The 16581-nt window shown below is 40.1% G+C and overlaps 1 protein-coding gene across 1 annotated transcript; it reads left to right on the top strand.

Annotated features, from left to right (window-relative positions):
• The first annotated feature begins 3406 nt into the window (after positions 1-3406).
• On the top strand, positions 3407-14697 carry LOC124271381 (lipoma-preferred partner homolog). The gene is made up of 9 exons (XM_046706517.1): positions 3407-3537; positions 5002-5158; positions 6233-6829; positions 8246-8347; positions 8897-8964; positions 9624-9671; positions 10860-10990; positions 11916-12036; positions 12616-14697. The coding sequence occupies exons 2-9, from the start codon at positions 5008-5010 to the stop codon at positions 12745-12747; spliced, it is 1350 nt and encodes a 449-aa protein (XP_046562473.1). The 5' UTR covers positions 3407-3537; positions 5002-5007; the 3' UTR covers positions 12748-14697.
• Positions 14698-16581: the final 1884 nt, after the last annotated feature.

Genomic DNA, 16581 nt, shown 5'->3' with positions numbered 1-16581 from the left:
ATGGTTTATGGCGATTTGTTTGTTGTTTAACGCCGCACTCGGCTATATACCAGTAATGTGACGGCGGTCTGTAAATAATCCTGGACCAGACAATTCAGTTATCAACAGACCGCCTCCGTGGTGTAGTGGTTAGAGCGTCCGCCCGGAGAGTGGAAGGTCGCGGGTTCGATCCCCGACCGCGTCATACAAAAAGACGTTAAAATATGGTACTTGTTGGTCTCTGCCTGGCGGTCGGCATTAATGGGTACAACAAGAACTGGTCGGTTCGGAGTCAGTATAATGTGTCTGAGTGGGGTATCCATGCTTCACTGCGGCATGGTATCTCAGTGGGCTAGCACTATAAAACCAGGTTAAGTCTGGGCTAGTACAAGCAGCCGCACATATACACACACACACACGCATGCACGTCGTCATATGAGCGAAATATTCTCAAGCACGATGTTAAATCCAATTTCACCTCACCTCAGTTATCAACAACATGAGCATCGATCTACGCAAATGAGATACCAGGCGCCTAGCAAGCCATTTGTTTCGTGTAAGCCCGATAGGTTGCAAAGCTTTTAGTTTAGATAGTATTGAGGACTTGCCCAACCTTTTTAGCAACAATCATGTGTAAGCCAGGGCTTTTTTTTATAATGGTAGCTACGCCCCTGGATACCATGACATGTGTCAACCAAGTCAGCGAACCTGACCACCCGATCCCGGTAATCGCTTCTTACGTCAAGCATGGGTTACTGAAGACCAATTCTAACCCGGATCTTCATGGTAGTTCATGATATTAATCATGTATGCATATATGTTTCTATCTCTTTGTGGGTATTTAATTTGTAAGACTATGCAACGTTAATACGTATGATACGTGGCGCAGGTGTCGATTGAAATGGGTATCGGATGGTTACAATGTAAGACCTAGACGAGTGCGTGTCATCCTAGCCTTTGGCAACAATCATGACATACTGGTAATCGGACGTTTTGAAACACAGGGGCCCGTTTCATATTTTTACCGATCGAAGCGCTGCGACTGTCGTAGGTCTATATTAAAGTATGGGATTTACGATCACCTTAGCGCTACGATTGGTTTGTGAAATCGGGCCCTCGAGACTTGTGGTCAATGTGGTACGGTGTATAGAGCGTGTTCCCAGAGAACTGAAAGCCGGGGTTTGATCCCCGGCAGCATCACACCAAATCACGTTAATAATGGTACTTGTTGTTACGCTGCCTGGCGCTCACTATGGGATGAAACAAGGACCTATGGTCAGCTGAGAGTCAGTGAGCTGTGTCTGGGTGAGGCAATCACGTGACCCTGCGACAAGGAATCTGATTGGTCGAGCCATTGGACAAGCATCCGCTTACATGCTGCTAAATATTGAAGACCCTATTCCATTACTCCTAAAATGACCCCCTGATTTACAGGCATGGCAAGACACCCAACCCCCGCCCACCCACCCGCCCCTCAATGGCGTGCCATGCAGACCCTGAGACAAATACGCTCAATGCAATCTAGAAAATGCAATCTAGAAAATGTGTTACCCGTGGTTCCGGGTTAGAATGAGCCTTCAGTAATTCATGCTTGTCGTAAGAGGCGACTAACGGGATCAAGTGGTCAGGCTCGCTGGCTTGGTTGACACATGTCATCGGTTCCCAATTGCGCAGATTGATGCTCATGCTGTTGATCACTGGATTGTCTGGTCCAGACTCGATTATTTACAGACCGCCGCCATATTGCTGGAATATTGCTGAGTGCGGCGTAAAACTAAACTCACTCACTCCCTATGTGTGAAGCCTATTTCTGGTGTCCCCCGCCGTGATATTACTGGAATATTGCTAAAAGCGGCGTAGAAGTAAACTCACTTTGTGATATTGCTGGAAAAGCGGCGTAAAACTAAACTCACTCACTCACTAGAATATGTGTCATGTCTAGATTACCACAGTTTCAAGGTCTTGAGTGTTCATGCATCTGAGCACCTTTTATTATATTTTATAAATATATTTTAGACACTGTCTTTATATGTAAAATAAGTTCAGTTCAGCGACTAGATAATCATTTTTTTAAACAACTTTCAAAATATCAGGATTATATCTATTGAATGTATAAAGATTAAATTCGATTCACAGTTTTAAATATATTTTTGTGATAAAGATAGGAAACGCATCTGCCTCATGTGACGCTATGCCCCAACATCTCAAACACTCTTTGTAGTTGTTATCAGTGCTCAGCCGAGGTCCTGTTTACGGAACCAGATGAGATAATTCTGATGTGAGTCACTAGACGACCTCGGAGTTTCCGAAATTAAGTTTTAAAACATGCTGTGCTGGTGTAGATACTGCAGCGTGGCCTGGTGGAACGATAACAGGCAACAAATACAGCGAATGGAGAAATACGTTGACGAGTTCTGCTGCAGGCGGATTTCAAAGCCTTGCCAAGCCAAGCCTTTTTTTAAAGAAATACTAATCATGTTTGTTTTTGCTTTTTTTTTTTTAGTTAGTGAGTGAGTGTGAGTGAGTTATGTTTTACCCCGCTTATAGCAATATTCCAGCAACATCACGGCGGGGGACACCAGAAATGGGCTTCACACATTGTACCCATGTGGGGAATCTTCGGCGTGACGAGCGAACGCATCAATCACTAGGCTTAATTAAACCACTGAGCTACTTCTGTTTTTAACGCCGAATAATTGCAATATTCCAGCTATATGACGGTGGTCTGTAAATAATCGAGTCTGGACCAGACAATCCAGTGATCAACAGCATGCGCATATGATCATGACACTATTTTATCAATTTATTTTTGTCCTACGACAGGGGCGGTGGGGTAACCTAGGTATGAAGGCCATTTCTGGTGTCCCTCGACGTAATATTGCTGGAATATTGATAAAAGCGGCGTAAAACCATATTCACTCATTAATTATGCTTCATTTCCTACTGTACTTTTAATCATAATTTGAACGTAAGGTGTATTGTATATATCTTAACAAACATAATGTTGTATGGTTTTACTAATTTCAATTTCTCAGCCTGCTTAAAATGATTCGAGCCATTGTTTTCATCAACAAATGGAAATTAAGGAGTGGGAAACTATGTCTCCAATATCGTTCATTTCTTTAAATATGAATCATAACCAATTCATCATATCTTGATTTTAACATTTTATAAAATTGTCAAATACTTTTGAATATCCAATGAAAATATATTTTATTCATATAAAGAGCATATAAGAGACGATGGGCGATAGATTTATAAAACGTAAATTGTGTCACGTTGCTTATAAATAATCTTATATTAAGGAGCACTCGTGTGATTCATATTTTATCAGATTCAAATCAGATTTCCGTGGGTGCAAAGGTGCATTGCAATGTTGGGAATGTCGTATTTCGCGTGCCGGGTGCAAAGGCGGAAGTGACGACACGGAAGTGGTGATTTCCATTTATGGTTGCTCGTACATCTATCAGTCAAAGCGAAGAAAATCTTGACAAACACGCAATAAAGGACACTTTCGGAAACAATTTGACCACTTGTCGGTCAGAATAACCAAGAGGGGTGAGTATCTTTTTCTGTGTTGAAAACGTCACCTGTTTGAGAGATTGGGACCCACTTTCATGAACCAGTCGCCAGCTTCAAAGTTTCACGTTGAGCAGCAGTTTGTTTTGACGCGAATCGAAAACCGTGTCATGTCGACCCGTGCGCCTGTGCTTTCTCGGCACAAAGAAGCCTAGTATCTGCTTGTCACCAGCCTGTGTTCATTGTTTTTTCATTATCATACGAGCTGTGGCTCATGGTATGTCGGGTCGACAGGCGCTGGTTAGTTAACCGGGTTGTCCGAACATGTGCATGTAATTTCGTGATATGATATTACTCACCATGCTCAGCCCCCCACTCGCCCCAAGTATGGATTGTGGTTGTCCTATGCGTAGTACACTTGATTTTCAAATTGTTTTAATTGGGAAACACAATTTTAATACATTATTCATAAATAAATGTGAATTTGTTTCAGAATTCTATCATGTTTAAATATTGGCCCACGAAAAATTCATAGTTTTGCCTTTTACCAGGCGAACTTTGTGGAATTTCAATTAGCACCACATAAATAAAAACATCAAGCTTGCATTGCCAGTTTGAACACTGAAGCTCATTAGTTAGACCAATTAGACACCACCCTATCTGAGAGCCGCGATGCTGTCCCATACAGTTAGGACTAGTTCAGCCAGCTAAATGTCTTGTTCCTACCAAGGTATCACTGACGAAGCCTGGTGTCCCCGCCGTGATATTGCTGGAATATTGCTAAAAGTGTCATAAAACTAAATTCACTCACACACTGTTATGGTTGTACCAAGAATTTAACATAAACGTCGGTGTATACCTTGGTAGGAACAAGACGTTTAGCTGGCTGGACTATGTTAGGACATGACCCTTCATCACAGCTCATGGCTTACACTAGTTACAGCCCCGTACCAGGGGTGCAGCCACTAATGATTTCTATGACAATAAGCTTATTAAATAAACTTGCTTATAAACTTAACTTGCTTCAAATTAACGTCCAACATGCTCTGTACACTTCCACTGATGATCTTTCTAGTGGTGGTCCGATTAATTGAAATAATCGAAGATTGGTCGGAGTGACTAAACGACCAAGCAATCGATCATAATTTCTCATAATCGAACACAAACAATTCTGGAACACTTGTTTTCATTAACAATATTATTCACATGGTTGGTTTTGTCTGTTACATTTCGTAAGCACTACAAGCTTGTTTCAAGTCATGATTGAATTTATCTTAAAGATTCCAAGAAATTTATGTTCCTAACATACTAGTCATCCTTTAAAGATGTGAAATTTTGCCAAAAACCCCAGAAGAACTACATTTTTTTCCCTTATTTTAATGTGCATTAACAAATTTCATAAATGACGCTAACCAATTATTTTCGATGATTGATCGGTAGTAATGAACCAATCATCAATTATGAGATTTTAACCAATTCCCAACACTAGATCTTTCTTTCCAGTTTAAGATGTCATACCAGCAAGGATTGGAACGTGACTTTGCTCAGATTCATGTACAGGACAGAGGGGGTATCCATCTCCCGCCTGCCCTCGCACCCAAGCCCAAACCCTACAACCCTGCCCCAGCGCCATACCGACCTGCCCAGGGACAACAGAAAGGTGAGATGATAACAAGCACCTGCTCGTCAATCTCATTTAGGTTACTTCTTTTACTCTAGCTTGTTACCTTTCTCTATCTTGACTGTAACAAGTGTTTGAATTAAGAGTACAGTGCGCTCTACCACAATGTATAGTGTAATATTAGTAATAAAGCACACTTTCGGATTAAATATCTTCTCTGAATTATTTTAATTACATCTGTCATTAACGTAAACCATTACCATATGGGGCAATATGAACGTCGCATTTCTACTACCAACGTAAGTTTAGATCCAGTCAGCTGACATTCCACGATTGCATTGTGGGAATGTAAACATGGCAAGCGTTACCGTGTCGCTGAAAACTTGTGAGTCGAATTGACACATTTTAACCGTCGTAAAACATAAACGTAATGTTTCCACCAGTGATGTTAGCTGCGTGAAGCAACTGCAAACCAAGAAACGGGATGCAACGGAGTAGTTTACTGTAGGAGGCCGTACGAGGCGATGACAACTGACATGCATCGTGACGTCGCTTACATCGTGACGTAATGTAAAAGGGTTCGATTAAGAGGGGGCACACTAGAATGGCGCAGTGACGGGATAACGTCATTCAATTGTTACGTCATCAAAAACTATACCTTTATTGTCTGATAATGTTGGTGTTTTTTTATTGTTCTAACCGCTAGGCATCTTAGAAGTTAAAATCTGAGATTGACTTGCGTGTTGAAATTATTGGAGGCAGGTTTCGGTCTGAGTTAATATTTTTTCAATATGAAAATACTGTGTGGTTTGTTTGAAAAATCTTGGGAGGTAGATTTAATGAAATAAATTGTTGATAATGTTAAAAAAATGTTTTTTTTCAGCCTTCTAAAGAATGTTCTCTGAATATATTCATGAGCTTATGTGACTTTGCTGGTTTTGTAACTGAAAGTACTTTCTGGGTTCGATTCCCTGTGTGCAATGTGTGAAGCCTGGTGTCCCTGCCGTGATATTGCTGGAATATTGCTTAAAGTGTCAAAAAACTAAATTCACTCACACACTGTTATGGTTGTACCAAGAATTTAACGTAGATCACTCGGTGCTGGTATTTCAGGAGGCCAGGCTGCATTCAGACAGGTTTATCATGATGGCGAAGACTTCCCTCCTCCCCCACCACAGACAGGGTACTCCGAGGATCATGCCTACCCACCCCCTCCGCCCCCAGAACAGGTGAGGGGGTACATGTACCAACAACCACTTGATGACTTCCCTCCCCCACCTCCACCCCAGCAATCTCAAGGCTACGAATACAGGGACAACCAGTATGGGGGAGGACCAAAGACTGCCAACTACATGAACCAAGTAGGGTATCGGGACTCCCCAGGACCCTACAACGAGTACGGATCATCCCCTGGAGCATATTCCCGGGGCTCCGAGGGACGCAACTCGCCATACATGTCAGGACAGAGCAACTACGCTAACGTAAACATCGTCTCGGGCAAACATGACTATGGACGAGCTTCCCCCAGTACTTACCGCGCCGAGCCTGCTCCGGGCCGCCAGGATAGGCCAGTTCCTGGACCACAGGTGCCCTCCTCATCTGAACAGATGGTCAGTACTGTGCCACCCTCTGAGAAGGAGGCGGAGGTGGATGCTCTCACAAGTCTCCTCATGCAGAGCATGGAATCCTCAGGGGATCCCGACTATTTTGGTAAATGTCTTCAGAATTCTTTACTGATTATGCTCTAAGTATCCAAACATTTCATTTTATACATCAGAGGTGCAGATAAGCTTCTAAAATTATGCACATATTTTTGTAAAAACTCAATTCCTATTAAGTCTATTGCATACAAGTATGCTTGAATTTTTGTAAATACTCAATAAATTTGATCTTAAAAGCACACACAAAAATGTCAAATCTTAGCTTGTGTACTGGTGGATAGATGAAATTACTGACATACATTGAGAGGTTCGATTTCAACACATGAACTTGGCAACTTGCAGTCTTTCTAATTGTTTCTTATGTTACAGATCAAAATATAAATAACAAACACGTAAATCAACATTTAGACTTTATTATATTTTTACAATTATTGGAAAATGGCAAAATACCCAACTGAGTTCGAGTAAGGTGGGTACAATTTATTTGGTTACTCAAAAGAAAACTAGGATACCCAATTGAAATGCACACAAGCGAGTACCTAACTCAATGACCAAAAACGTTATCGAGCTCTGATAGACTGACATGTTATGACCAACTGGCCCGCCCCTGCTTTTGCTTGATAACAGTGTAAGCATTTACACATAAGTGTTGCATCCATTGCAATAAAGAAGTTGTCTTTCCATAAAAAATTGTTCCTGTTAAACATTTCTCTGTTGGAGATCCATATTAGGCTGTGGTAAGTCATGCTCCCTGGACACAAGCTATCGTATCCCAATTGCGCAGATCGATGCTCATGCTGTTGATCACTGGATTGTCTGGTCCAGACTCGATTATTTACAGACCACTGCCATATAGCTGGAATATTGCTGAGTGCGGCGTAAAACTCAACTCACTCACTCACTCACTCACAAGCCATCGTATCCCAATTGCGTAGCTCGATGCTCATGATGTCAATAAACTTGATGACCGCCTCCATGGTGTAGTGGTTAGGGCGTCCGCCCGGAGAGCGGAAGGTCGCAGGTTCGATCCCCGACCGCGTCATACCAAAAGACGTTAAAATATGGTACTTGTTGGTCCCTGCCTGGCGCTCGGCATTAATGGGTACAACAAGGACTGGTCGACTCAGAGTCAGTATAATGGGTCTGAGTGGGGTATTCATGTTTCACTGCCGCATGGTATCTCAGTGGGCTAGCACTATAAAACCAGCTCAAGTCTGGGCTAGTACAAGCAGCCGCACATACACATACACACGCATGCAAGTTGTCATATGAGCAAAATATTCTCAAGCACGACGTTAAACCCAATTTCACCTCACCTCAATAAACTTGATTGTCTGTTCCAGAGTTGATTATTTACAGACCTCTGTCATATAGCTGGAATATTGCAGAGTATGATATTGAACAATAAACAAACAAAACTTGGTTAACTATCAATCAGCTTTTGTTAAATGATCATGTTTTCCAGGAATGTGCTCCAAATGCAGCAAGAAAGTTGTGGGTGATATCAACGGGTGTAAGGCCATGGACCAGGTGTTTCACATCAACTGCTTTACCTGTGTCAACTGCAGTAAGTAGATACTAGGACTGTTATGATTCACTCACGTATTCGGTGAATCGAATGTATAACTTTATAAATTCTATTCATTATTCACAATCACTACAATAAAATAGTCATTAATTTTAGGAGTGATTTTACTTGAACTTGGATGTTATTTATCAACTTGAGATACATGTATGCGAATGGAAACTATCGGATTCGGGCTAGTTAATAGTCAACACTCCTAGTCAGTGGGGTTGGTGGGGTAGCCTAGTGGTTAAAGTGTCCGCTCATCACACCGAAGACCCTGGTTCGATTCCCCACATGGGTACAATGTGTGAAGCCCATTTCTGGTGTCCCCCGCCGTGATGTTGCTGGAATATTGCTAAAAGCGGCGTAAGAAGCTGTCTTATAGTGAGGGTAGCATGGAGTGCTTGGGCGGATGAAAAAGAGAGGCAGAGGGAAAAAAGTTTACATCGATCCACTCAGTGTGGAATCAAGAGAGAGAAGTGCATACCGTGAGATAGGATAAGTATATAAATATACAATTTATATTAAAATTTTCAAAAATATTTTCAGATCTGAAATTACAAGGCAAATCCTTCTTTGCACTTGAGAACAAGCCATACTGTGAAATCTGTTATATGGTGAGTGTTTTCAGCTTCAGTGTTGAACATGTTTAATGCTCATATCACATCGAACTTATTAAGATTGTTATATGTAAAAATGTCTGAAGATACAGGTTAAAATTTGTTAGCTACCCATAATTGTTTGGAAGGCACATACAGATGATGGGGTAGATAGACTGATGTATGTCTCCTCATCCCAAGGAGTACATTGATCCAGAGGAAGTCAATCACTGGAATGTCTGGTCATCAATTGATTATTTACAGAACTCTAGCTGGATAATTGCTGAGGGTGATGTTAAATACCATAAAAACACAAAGAAACACAAAACAGTTTCCTGACTGTTTTATTCCTGTTTTTTTATCCCCTGCAACACGAGAGCCTCGGCTACTCGTAGACATATTCATGAAGAGTATTTTGCCATTGCGGGGGATATTGATGACTTTGTCTTCTTGTTTTTCTTGTCTCACAAATGTACCATTTTAGGAGAAAAAAAGGGGTTTTTTTCAAAATATTTTATTCAGTGAACAAATACAATACTGACAATGTTGCCATGCTAACCATGCTGTCACAGCTCCTGCAATCCTCTGTGCAGAGTTGCATCCCTTGGATTTTTCACAACCCATGTATCAAACAGTATTTATCTCTGTACTGATATTGGTGGGGTTTTTTCTTTCAGAATACTCTGGAAAAATGTTCTATCTGTTCGAAGCCAATCACTGACAGGGTAAGTTGTGTACCACACAAGATTTGGGTTTGAGAAGTACTGCTTGTTGAGCATTAATACATATTGTATTGATATCAATGTATTGTTTTGCACTAATTATTACTTTGGGACAAGTAATTCAAAAAAATATATATAGGGTTGATTTCAGTGTGGGGGTCGGTGTGATGATGTTTTGGTTGTTAATTTGTTTTTGTTTTGTTATTATTTATTTTATTTTATTTATTTTATTTTTGGGGTTGTTTTTTTTTGTTTGTTGTGTTTTTTTTTTTAGGGGATGGGTGGGGGATGTCCACCCATTTTGTTCTGGGGAGGTAGGGGTCAATTTTGAACACATGAACTGGGTTGGTGTCAGCAATTTTGTAAATAAATATATAAAAGAAACTGCTTAAAAATTATGGGAGGGGGTCGGGGGATCTCAATGTTTTGTACATGACATGCAGGGGGGATCAGTTACTTTGCACATAAATTTTAGGGGGGTCATTCACATTGTACATGCTTCTCCATAACACACACACACATAAATTATGAAATGTCCTTACATATACTTTTGTATGTTGGAAGTAGGATGTATGTATGTAGCGGCCATAAAATCTGTGTGAATGATTGTCAAACACTTTAGTTTTGAAAATGTCTTGATACAGCAATATATTCCAATACAGACTGGTTCGCCCAGTGGTTAAAGTGATCATTCATCTCCTGCAGGAACTAGGTTTGAATCTCTATGTTGATACAGGGCTGAAACCTCTTTCTTGGTGTTCCATATCATGTCATGATGGAAAATACTGCAAACATTGCATATTTACATACAGCATTCCTCCAGGACTTGATAACACTGTACAAACTGGAAAGATCTCTCCGCTCCAGTGATCAACTCTTGCTAGTTGTCCCCATGTACAAACTCAAAACCTTTGGTGCAAATTCATTTTCTCATGCTGCTGCCACTCTCTGGAACTCTCTACCATCAGATCTTAAAACCTCCCCATCACTGCCAGTCTTTAAGTCCAAGCTTAAAACTCATCTGTTCAAGAAATCTCTGTAAACGCCAACTTTCCTGTACATAGAACCTGTATATATGTTATGCGCTTAGTTAGAGCATGTCCCTGAGTGATATATATGATGCGCTATAAAATTACGCTTATTATTATTATTATTATATTAAGAATGTTTCCGAATGTCCTTCCATTCCAGCTACTGCGAGCAACAGGCAAACCATACCATCCTGACTGCTTTGTGTGTGTCGTCTGTGGGAAGAGTCTAGATGGTGTCCCTTTTACTGTAGACGCAACAAACCAGATACATTGCATCGAGGACTTCCACAAGTAAGAGACATATTGACACTTTTCCTTGTATGGTTTTGAGATGTGGCGATTATCAGTTAGGTGATTCCAAAGAACAAAATATGATTCCAAAGGGGAAACTATGAAATTCAATTTGTCATGTGAAGATGTGAATATGGTCGAGCAAGTTCTCCATTTGTGAAGTCAGTTTGTTGTTCAAGACCTTAAACATCTGTTGGTCATTGATATATCAAGTATGTGTGACATATTGATATATACTGGTCATAAATAGCAAGGGATCATTAATATTTTAGGGATATTTTTCGTAAATTTTAAATTAATGAATTAAATATGTCATTTTTCTTGTATACTCAGTTCTTGCAATGTTCACTAAACACAAAAATGTCCCCAAATGTACTTAATTTCCTGTTTTTAGTTTATATATTTATAAATACATAGTGGGGCGGTGGGGTAGCCTAGTGGTTAAAGCGTTCGCTCGTCACGCCGAAGACCCGGGTTCGATTCCCCACGTGGGTACAATGTGTTATGCCCATTTCTGGTGTCCCCCGCCGTGATATTGCTGGAATATTGCTAATAGCGGTGTAAAACTAAACCTACTCACTCACTCACTATAAATACAGTCATCCCTGTCGGGTAGGCTAGTGGTTAAACCATTTGCTCGTCATCCCGAAGACCCAAATTAGATTCTCCACATGGGCAAAATGTGTGAAGCCCGTTTGTGGGGTCACATTATATGGAATATTGGTTACAATGGCATAAGATCATACTCACTCACTATATATATAGGTGAGGCTCCATGTCATGGTGTCCCTGTTTTAGATACTGTCTTTACAATACAGTTGGAGCAATGTTTGTCAGGCTGAAACCAAGCCCATTTACCTGTTTTGGCCAATGATTCTTAGTCTTGTCATGTGACAATTAGTTTGTTACACCTCGACTTTTGCAGGAAATTTGCCCCACGTTGCTGTAGCTGCCAGTTACCGATAATGCCAGAGACTGGGCAAGACGAAACTGTGAGGATTGTTGCCATGGACAGGAGTTTCCATGTTGACTGCTACAGATGTGAGGTAGGAACAGTTGGGGCAGATCTCTCTCACTGTTTCATTGTCTTGTTAGCAAGGTGGGGTAGCCTAGTGGTTAAAGCGTTAGCTGAAGACCTGGGTTCGATTCCCCACATGGGTACAGTGTGTGAAGCCCATTTGTGGTGTCCCCGCTGGGATATTGCTGGAATATTGCTAAAAGTGGCGTTAAACTAAACTCATTCACTCTTGTTAGCAACCCTGTTGGGGTCCATGTTAGAATTGGTCTTCAGCACCCCATGCTTGTTGTAAGAGGCGACAACAGGGATCAGGTGGTCAGGCTTGCTGACTTGGTTGACACATGTCATGGTATCAAAATTCCAATCAAGTGACAATAAGTTCTCAATGAGTTTGCTACTAGCTGGGTTATGGTATTATTTAATTACTGTAACAATGTGATGATCATGATACACAATTCAACAACAGTATTAATAATAATATTGTTTTTGTTGTCCAGGACCCCTGAAAATTAAGAGTATGAGTCCCAGGGACCCACAAATTCAGGACTACATGTAAATCCCTGCTAGACATCACACACTCACTCATGACTATTGTACTTTTCCCCAGGACTGTGGAATGCAGCTGTCCTCGGAGGCTGAGGGCCGGGGCTGCTACCCCTTGGACGAGCACATCCTGTGTAAAAACTGTAACGCCAAACGCATACAACAGATGACAACAAAGATGGCCACCGAACTTTAAGCATCAGGACTGCTGGAACAGGCTTGAGATCGTTAGAAGAACATCAGATAGAAGTTCAGAGATGTTTACGTCAGATTGCTGTTCAATCTTCATGTCCAAACATTTTCACAGGGACAGTAAAGAGAATTGATTGAAATTGAATATATGAGGCACATGATGTGTTTGTAGTGTTGAGACTTGAACGTTGTCCTGGAGTCCTTGAGGGGTTTTCTGTGGTACTATGTGCCATTCCTCAACGATGCCTAAATTGATCAAAGTGCTCTGATAATTCAATACTTTCACATAGATTTACAACTGTTGTAGTGCTCAGATCGTTTTGTGGCTCAGGCCCCAGTCAGCATTTGACTCGCTAAATGTTTAATATTTAACAATTAGGTAAACAAGGACAGCTTGATTTTCAGGCTTAATTTAAGGAACAGGTATAGTGTGTTCTTTTTCAATAATGTTCAATTTGAAGATATTGATGTGTGGACAAATATGGAAGCATTTTCAAATATGATTATGATGTTCATGTTTGTTATTCATAAATGTAACGAATATATTTCAGTTTTATTGACTTTTTAAAGATAACATGACATTTGCCTATATGAGAAAGAAATGTTCACCCGACATTATCTAAGAAGTCTGCAATTGTCAAATGTGACACCATATTCGACACCATTATTGCCTCTATCATATTACTGAAACACAATTTCAAGTATTTTCATGAGAAGAAGTCTGCAGAGTAATTCAGACAAATCTGAATATGCTTTTTGAAAATCAGTGGACTATTGGGGAAGCCTCAAGTCACTGGCCCCAAGGGTTTGTAGTTATTCCAATTGGAATGAGATAGAATTGTTCACTGTATGTTTTCTCTCAGTTTTGTACAGTTACTGTTGGTAACCAAATTGACCCTGTGAGAACTGGTAGTCTCAGGCTAGCTGACCATCATGAATTTTAAAGGTTGCTTTAATAACAGCCCATCACAGGGTTTCAAATTGGATAATTTTCTAGGGCACTGACAGATAGTCAGCCAATATGACAGCATTTGGATTCATAAATGCCCAATGGATAATTTATAAATTCATTGAAATTGTTCTGCGATTTGTCTCAAGCAAAGTTACTATAATTGCCACGTTTATTCACCGTCAGGTGTGATGTGTGTAGAATGTGGTAGCTCTTCTCTTATTTCCTGGTATGCATATTACCAAACATTTGATGCAATATGACGTATTATTGTGATAGCTCAAGCTGTTGTGCTTGCAACTTACATATATTTATTCTTAGTGATGCTGTATACAAAATGAAAGCTTTGCTGTAGTCTGTAGATTCATTGTTTGTTCTCATTTGTTTAGTGCAAGTATATTGGAACAAATATTAATGTTGATATATTGTTAGCCTTGTGGTAGCATACAATATGTTTAATTTGAAATGTGAAAGAGTTACGTCCCTTTACATGTAAAAAATAGGTTTTCATTTATTGGACTTTTTAACCATTTTTAACACTTGACAGAAATGGAAAAAAATATATTTGTGGGGTCAGTGGATCAATTATCTGGTATTAACAGAATATTGATCTGTTTTAGATTACTTAACCAGAGATATGTTTCAGAGTTTAAGTTTCTCATTCTGGTGTTGACGCTGGGAGTCCTGGAAATATTGTCGCTGTGTAGTCATTGCTTCTTTTAGTCCTTAACTGGAATTGGAGCTTGCAGACAAGAAAAGTGATGTTTTAATGTTTTTTATGCAAACATGTTGGGATTACTGACCTGAATCTCCCTTTAAAAAACCAAAACAAATATTTAAAATATGATGATGTCAATTTGGTGTAATGTACAGATTTTGACTCCTTGTTTATGAAGATGATATTTCATCCATACAAATATCTAAGCCTCTGGACCCATGAAGATCCGTTTTAGAATTGGTCTTCAGTAACCTATGCTTGTCGTAAGAAGCGACTAACAGGATCGGGCAGTCAGGTTTGCTGACTTGGTTGACATGTCATCGTATCCCAATTGTGTAGATCGATGCTCATGTTGTTGATCACCAGATTGTCTGGTCCAGACTCATTTATTTACAATCCATCGACATATAGCTGGAATATTGCTGAGTGTGGCATAACACTAAACTCACTACTACCACTCGAAGCCTCTGGATTTGACTAGTAGATCTACATTGTTAGATTTATTTCATGACAAATGTGCAAATTATAGATGTTGGCCTTAAACAGATGATCCTGATTGATTTATGTGATGCAGATATCTATAGATTATTTACTTGCAAAAAAGATATATCAAAATCTTCAGATTGTATATATCATTTATTAAGAGATTGTATGGCCAGAGACTATTCTTGCAAATGACCATATCCTATAATGAGGGTGCTTGATATACAGATTTCTTTGCCTCAAATATTGTTTCTATCTTTGATAATATATAGGGTTGAAATGATGTTGAAAGTGGGTATTCTTGTGGATGGAGACATATCAAACGTTCTTACCAGGTACTTTATTTCAGCAATTGATATTTTATACACCTATTTATAAATGTGCTTGTCCAGATACAAATGACAAAACTTTGATTTCTGATTTTATGGATGTTTCGATGGGAACAGACAGATATACACTTGACATATTATGAGAATTAGTTTTGAGAAGCAAGGATAGACAAAACATATCCTTAACAAAAGTGGTATGGCGTGTTTTATTAATTTTTCATTTAGTTTTTGTAAGAAGTATTCTGAATGTATATATTTGTTTAAGAAGGAATTGAAAAGGCAATATTCCATCCTTTGCAATATCTGGTATTTTCTTTTCCTGGATTATAGAATACTTGAACTGTACATTTAGAAGCATTAGCTCATCGTTTCCTCGTTTCTTACACAAGTAAGGGCGGTGGGCTAGCCTAGTGGTTAAAACGTCTGCTCGTCACGCCGAAGACCCGGGTTCGAATCCCCACATGGGTACAATATGTGAAGCCCATTTCTGGTGTTCCCTGCCATGATATAGCTGGAATATTGCTAAAAGCAGCATAAAACTGAACTCACTCACTCACTCACTCTTACACAGGTCCAAGGGAGATAATTCTTATGGTTACGGCATGGGTGGCTCAGGCAAAGTCACGACAATTTGCTGTGTTGTGCATCCCTTTGAATATGCAAAATGATGATAGGTTGAAATCCCAGTTAATTGGTTTTCTAGATTTATTTCCCCATACCCATATTTGTGGGTTTCATCAAATGGTAAATGCTAAAGACTTACATCACATTGGTCTGTCCTCCCACATCTGAGTGAGTGAGTGAGTGTAGATTTATGCCACTTCTAGTGTTATTCCAGCAATATCACAGTTGGGGTCACCAGAAAATTTAACCGGGCCTTTGGTGTGATGAGCGAACGCTTAAACCACTAGACTACCCCACCGCCCCACATTAAGCTGAAACGGCAGAAGTGGAATCCAGTTCGAGGTGGCATTGGAATCAGTCCACTGGCTGTAACAAAATTATTTGATGATACTGAACCTCAAGAAGTGACATACTGCATGGTCCTTGTGGGGGCGGTGGGGTAGCCATGTGGTTAAAGTGTTCACTTGTCACGCGCAAGACCCGGGTTTAATTCTCCACATGGGTACAATGTGTGAAGCCTATTTCTGGTGTCCCCCACCGTGATATTGCTGGAATATTGCTAAAAGCAGCATAAAACTCAATGCTATGGCCATAAAAGAAGTGAGTTGACTGGACCTTAATATGTAAGACAGTGTATCCTATTTTCAAACTGGGCATTAGAAGATTTCCCTGTGTTAGTTACTCCGTCCTGTGTTCTCAGATTGTGCATAATCAGCAAAAATGAAATGGTACTGT

Source organism: Haliotis rubra, unplaced genomic scaffold (assembly GCF_003918875.1).
Source record: "Haliotis rubra isolate DU_JTF1 unplaced genomic scaffold, ASM391887v1 Scf16, whole genome shotgun sequence".
NCBI lineage: Eukaryota > Metazoa > Mollusca > Gastropoda > Lepetellida > Haliotidae > Haliotis > Haliotis rubra.
Note: the sequence above shows the minus strand (reverse complement) of the source record. Positions and strands in the feature narration are given on the sequence as shown.

Bases quoted from the DNA above. Each gene is read 5' to 3' on its own strand.
- LOC124271381 (XM_046706517.1), top strand. From the start codon at position 5,008: ATGTCATACCAGCAAGGATTGGAACGTGACTTTGCTCAGATTCATGTA. The intron at 6,830-8,245 runs GTAAATGTCTTC...CATGTTTTCCAG, and splicing joins AGGGGATCCCGACTATTTTG to GAATGTGCTCCAAATGCAGC. The intron at 8,965-9,623 runs GTGAGTGTTTTC...TTTTTCTTTCAG, and splicing joins ACTGTGAAATCTGTTATATG to AATACTCTGGAAAAATGTTC.